Source organism: Notolabrus celidotus, chromosome 19, assembly GCF_009762535.1.
Source record: "Notolabrus celidotus isolate fNotCel1 chromosome 19, fNotCel1.pri, whole genome shotgun sequence".
NCBI classification, from domain to species: domain Eukaryota; kingdom Metazoa; phylum Chordata; class Actinopteri; order Labriformes; family Labridae; genus Notolabrus; species Notolabrus celidotus.
Genome location: NC_048290.1, coordinates 515,556 through 521,555, shown reverse-complemented (window position 1 = coordinate 521,555; position 6,000 = coordinate 515,556). Strand labels below are relative to the sequence as shown.

At 46.8% G+C, this 6,000-nt stretch overlaps 1 protein-coding gene across 1 annotated transcript in view; it reads left to right on the top strand.

Moving 5' to 3' along the window:
* The window catches only part of LOC117831454 (seizure 6-like protein), a 34,215-nt gene that overhangs the window by 4,816 nt on the left and 23,399 nt on the right, over positions 1 to 6,000 (top strand). Inside the window, exons 2-6 of the mRNA XM_034710161.1 lie at positions 87 to 282; positions 3,037 to 3,222; positions 3,581 to 3,752; positions 4,482 to 4,648; positions 5,156 to 5,350. Coding sequence (XP_034566052.1) covers positions 87 to 282; positions 3,037 to 3,222; positions 3,581 to 3,752; positions 4,482 to 4,648; positions 5,156 to 5,350 — 916 coding nt within the window. The remainder of the gene's footprint in view (positions 1 to 86; positions 283 to 3,036; positions 3,223 to 3,580; positions 3,753 to 4,481; positions 4,649 to 5,155; positions 5,351 to 6,000) is intronic.

The window sequence follows — 6,000 nt, the reverse complement described above, 5'->3', positions numbered from 1 at the left end:
GTGAAGAATCTGAAACTGAAATGTGAACTGTTGTAAGGAACGGTTGGGTGAATCTGAGGTGTATTTTCCTCCTCCTGTGTGTTCAGGTGAAGAGCGTGAACCTGTCAGAGGGCGAGCAGCTGTCGATCAGGGGCGCAGACGAGCGCGGCGCTGTCCTCGTCCTCGCCAACCACACGCTGCTGGTGGAGGGTCAGGTGATCCGCAGTCCCACCAACACGCTGTCCGTCTACTACCGGGGCGGTCTGGACGGGAACATGGGCATCTTCCAGCTGCACTACCAGAGTGAGTCCACAAACATGAATACATACATAATCAATGCCGTGTAAACTCCAAACACGAGGGTCTCCGTCAGGTCCAGAGAGGCCGTTTGTTCTCTCTTTACATGCTAATTACAGAATCAGAAATCTTCTCATCTAATCACTTAGCACGCTGATTGAATCTGTCGTTTGAATTAGCTGATTAGAGCTCTGATTAATTGGCTCTCATTTCATTAGGGGCTGAGAATATGGGAGTTTGTGTGTGTGTGTGTGTGTGTGTGTGTGTGTGTATCTCTGTGTGTGTGTGTGTGTGTGTGTGTGTGTGTGTGTGTGTGTGTGTGTGTGTGTGTGTGTGTGTGTGTGTGTTCTTGGCCATGCCTGCAGCCTGTAAAGGATATGACAAGGCCTGGAAAGGAGGGAGGGAAGCATCCGAGTGTTAAGACCCACCTGTGCTATTTATCAAAGTCATCTAATCCTGTTACATCACCTGCAGGCAGCGGAGTGGTACTGATGGAGATTAAACAGCTTTGGAGACAGATATGCTTTAAAGACGAGGTGTGAAAATCAGCGTTAGGGGAATAAGAAGAACATATCCGACCTAAATAGAGCTGGTTTATTATCCCTCACAGCTTCACAGGCTTATTAGCATCATTACCATTATTCAATTTAGATTTACCTGTGGGTGTTTGATTTCTCAAGTGGCCATCCAAATAGATTAGAGACAAAGACACTGACCTGGAGAGCTAATCTCTGTGTGCACATCCTTTACTGAGAGTGGAATAACTTTATTAAAGTGTCTGACATCTTAACTGAAGAGATTCCTGCAGAGATAGAGCTTTATGTCGAGGAATGATCCTCCACTTAAAGCATGAACGGATCAGAGCGAGGTGCTCTCGTTACGCCTCCAGACTGCATTAAGAACGGAAATCTTGAAGTTGATGTTCTACTGCTGCCGTTATTGACAAGCGTATTTGTTATTTTTTGGGGCTGTCAAAAGATTAGCATTTTTATCAGCCACCTAAAACATGAGCCTCCCTTTAGATCAACAGTCTGTCAGCAGTACAGCAGCAACTCTTTCACTGATGGATTGTGGTGGCTTTTAAAAGAACAATGAGGCAGCTGGTTCTGGTTTGAAAACATTTATCTCTGCAGGGATCATTTCTGTAAAGTTGTCAGACACTCAAACAATCAGAGACTGTCAGAGACAAACACAAGAACTTTTAGTCCAAGTTCCTCATAAGAAGTATTTACTCCAAAGGATGAGGCGGCTGGAGCAATTTCAACACTTTTCTTTACCCTTAAGACAGAAAAAAATACATGAAACAACAAGTTACAAAGTTTGAAATACAACTTCCCTTTGAGTTAAAAATGCTGATGATATCTGCATACTTGTGCAAAGGTTTCAAAATCAGGAACTTAAGTTTAGGTGGAGTGCTGTCAGCTTTGTTTTTGTAGTTTCCTTAGGTTAACATGCAGCACACTACTCCCATTAATACAACATTCACTCCTTGAAAAAATACGTATTCGATGTACGCATGTGGAAGGGAGGTCTTTGCTGATGCTCTCCCTGCATCATGAAAGAAACGACGTGTGCTCTCCCCACCTCAGACTTTGGCATTCCATGTAAGCTCTTGGAAGGGAGGGAGTTTTTGCTAATGCCACATGAAAGAAATAGAGAGATGTGCTCTACCCACCTCAGGCTTTGGCCTTCAATTTACGTACGTGGAAGGGAGGGAGTCTTTGCTAATGCCTTCCTTGCATCATGAAAGAAAGAGGAGGTGTTCTCTCCCCACCTCAGGCTTTGGCATTCCATGTATGCACATGGAAGGACAGGGGTCTTTGCTGCTGCTTTCCCTGCCTTGGCTTTTCATGTGTACAAATAAAACAGAGGGGAGGTGTGCTCTCCCTGCCTCAGGCTTTGACATGCCATGTTGCCGTGGAAGGGAGGGTGTCTTTGCTGATGCTCTCCCTCTCACATGAAATAGAGAGATGTGCTCTACCCACCTCTGGCTTTGGCCTTCAATGTACGTACGTGGAAGGGAGGGAGTTTTTGCTGATGCTTTCCCTGCATCATGAAAGATAGAGGAGATGTGCTCGCCCCACCTCAGGCTTTGGCATTCCACGTATGCACATGGAAGGACAGGGGTCTTTGCTGCTGCTTTCCCTGCCTTGGCCTTTTATGTGTACAAATGAAACACATGCATGTGGAAGGGAGCTCGTCTTTGTGGACGCTCTCCCTGCCACATGAAATTCAAAGGATGTGGGCTCTACCCGCCTCAGGCTTTGGCATTCCATGTTCTCAAGTGGAAGAGAGGGAGTTTTTGCTGATGCTTTCCCTGCCACATGAAAGAGAGAGGAGGTGTGCTCTCCCTGCCTCAGGCTTTGGCATTCCACGTACGCACGTGGAAGTCTTTGATAATGCTCTTCCTGTTACATGAAAGAGATAGGAGGTGTGCTTTCCCTGCCTCAGGCTTTGACATGCAATGTAGTCACGTTGTTGGGAGGGAGGGGGTCATTGCCAACGCTCTCCCTTCAACATGAAATAGTATGGAGGTGTGCTCTCCCCACCTCAGGCTTTGACATTCCACGTATGCTTCTGGAAAGGCGGGGAATACCAGAACAGAGCCATACCACCAAATTTATTGTATATAAATAACAATTTTCTATGACCTAAGTGATCGTGACTGAAGAAGAGTGAAAGGAAGCAGAATCATCGTGTTTCTGTGTTTGATGTCTGTATGTGATTTAACCCCTTCCTCCCTGGTTTCTCTGCCTGCAGTCTTCAGACTCAGCTGTGCGCTCCCAAAGAGGCCTCACTACGGGGAGGTGTCGGTGCTGGACCTGCTGCCCGGAGGCACCGCCCGCTTTCACTGTCACATGGGTTATCACCTGGACGGGGAGACGCTGCTCACCTGTCTCAACGCCTCCCTGCCGGTGTGGAACGGCAAAGTGCCCTCCTGCAGGGGTGAGTGACGCTGAGTGTTTCTCTAAAAACATGTCAGCACCGTGAGACGGGTCCATTAGAGTGAAGAGGCGGGGAGTCATTACAGCAAAGACTGGATTTAAAAAGTGTTTAAAGTGAAAAAAAAAGATCAAATCAAACTTTGTATTGATCGTGTAATAACTCAATCAAAGAACAATTACAACTTCAGTTCAACTTTAATGACTTTAAGCACTTAAAGGAGCTCCTGCCTGAGTCTGCTTTGAGTTTTCTTTCACCTTGTTTGGGAAACTTTGAATTAAAGTTACAGAAATAAAAAAAAGAAACGTCACAAAATTCAATAATAAACAAACACAACATCGTCTCGTCGTCCTCTCTGCAGCTCTGTGTGGCGGCACGGTGAAGAACGCCACCGTAGGCAGGGTGCTGTCTCCTTCTCCACACCACGGACCGAACGCCACCCAGGACCGCTCCTGTTCCTGGTCCCTGGAGGCCCCCAAGGACCAGAGGCTGCACCTACATCTGGAGAGACTGGCTCTGGGACCCACTGACAGGTAGGGGGGGCTGAATTTGTGTTTACTGAGACAACATGGGGATGTCTTTGGGGTGTGCAGAAGCCAGATATTCAAGATTTCACCTGGTTCAGGTCACTTGATCCACATGGAAACATCCAGTTCTTCAAATTCTGATGAATAGTTTTCCTTAAAAGTTTGAAGAATCAAAGTTCCTACTTTAACTTTTGAAGGGGAACTGCTTGTAAGTCCTTTGTGGCGTTTTAGCCTCTTTCAGCTGATTGTTTTGGTTTCTCTGACCCTGAACTTGACTGTTTTGATTCCTGACGCTCAACAACGCACCTTTTAGAGCTTAGCTAGAGGATATAAAGACTCAGTTAGAGACTGTCCTGGTCATAGCGGATTGTTGAGAGGTTAAAGAGAGAGATACTTCCCAAAATAGGGGGTGGAGACCAAAAACAGAGCTACAAGAGGAGTTTACTGGACTTAGATTCATCTGGTGGATATAAAGGGATGATAATCTTGGTCTCTGTCAGTTAATGTGTAAATAAGTTGCTTTATATCTCCATTAATGAATTGTTCTGCTTTTAAAAGAGTGAAAAAAGTGAGGAACTTTGTCTTGATGCTCTAAAATCTTTACAAATATATTCAAACCCTCCGGCTCGTTTGAGTAAAAGCAGAGCGTCCTCACATCAGAGAAGCTGTACTCATGAAATTTTGATGCCTCGCTCTCTCCACATGCGCTCACTCACAGTGTTTCCATCCCTGCAGACTGGTGCTGTGGAGCGGGCTGGATGCCGGCTCTGTGGTTCTGTTTGATTCGGGTCGGGGGGGACAGATACCCTTTGAGGGAGTGATCAGCGAGGGGCCGGCTGTGAGGATCCAGTTCATCACCGACCAGCCAAACCACAACACGGGATTCAACATCCGCTACGAGGGTACTCCAGATCCTATCCCACACACAGATGAAACACTCATGTCACATCTTCTCTCTGTATTGTGGTTTTCTATAATTAAAGTGTAATCACCAGGATGTAAACAAATAAGAGAGGCTTTCGAGGCTCTGTGTTTCTGCTTACATCATGTGCTGCCAAGCTGATTTTGGCTGCAATGCAAGGAAGTGGGCCGTGTGTCCGACATAATCTGAGCCGGGCTTTCAGAGTTTCTGGCAACGTCAGTTTTTGTGGAGGGATGCAAAGATCCCTTCCAGCGTGTTTATCCTCATCAGTGTGGAGAAAATGAGACCAAAGAATCATTTTAGCGACTAGAAACCAGATTAAAGGAGAACGTGTGATATCAGTTTGTGAGGAGAAGCTTCTAATCATGGCAGCATCTGTTGGAGGAGACTCAGAAAGAGAATGATAAACACACGGAGCGGCTTTAATGAGACTCAGTCTGTTTTTTTATTTGAAGTGGGATGAGCATTCTCTTTTTTCTTCCTCCAGCGTTTGAGCGAGGACACTGCTACGAGCCGTACCTCCAGAACGGGAACTTCACAACCTCTGATCCGCTGTACGGGGTCGGGGCCGTGGTCACGTTTACCTGTGACGCAGGTCACGCTCTGGAGCAAGGCCCCCCGGTCATCGAGTGCATCAGTGCGAGGGATCCGTACTGGAACGACACGGAGCCGCTCTGCAAAGGTACATGTACCTTCTTGAACACAGGAGACCAGGTTCTGGACTTTAAAGTGTCCCGTTCTCCCCTGATAGAGGATTTCAGCTGCTCCACAGTTCAGGGTCTCCTTTGTCGTATTTTTAGTTTCAATGGGGGGCGAGCCAGGACTGCAGGCAGGCCAGTTCAGCACCTGGACTCTCCTACTACAGAGCCATGCTGTTGTAATCCGTGCAGAATGTGGTTTTGCTGAGATCTGTAAGGTCTTCCTGAAGACCTCATTGTCTGGATGGCAGCATGTGTTGCTCCTAAACCTGTAGATATTGTTCAGCATTAATGGAGCCTTCACAGATGTGGAAGATACCCATGCCATGGACTCTTCTGATCCCCATACCATCAGGGACGCTGGCTTTGAACTGTGAGCTGATAACAAGCCGGGTGGTCCCTCTCCTCTTTAGAGCGGAGGACACAGAGTCCAGGATTTCATCAGACCACAGGACAGTTTTCCACTTGCCCTCAGTCCATCTTAAACGGGTTCAGGTCCAGAGAAGTCTCTGTGGTTCTGGATCAGGTTTATATATGGCTTCCTCTTTGCTCAGGTTCAGTTTTAACCTGCTTTTGTGGATGCAGTGACTTCCACTCCAGAGTCATGTCTGTTTTTAATGCAGTGACTTCCACT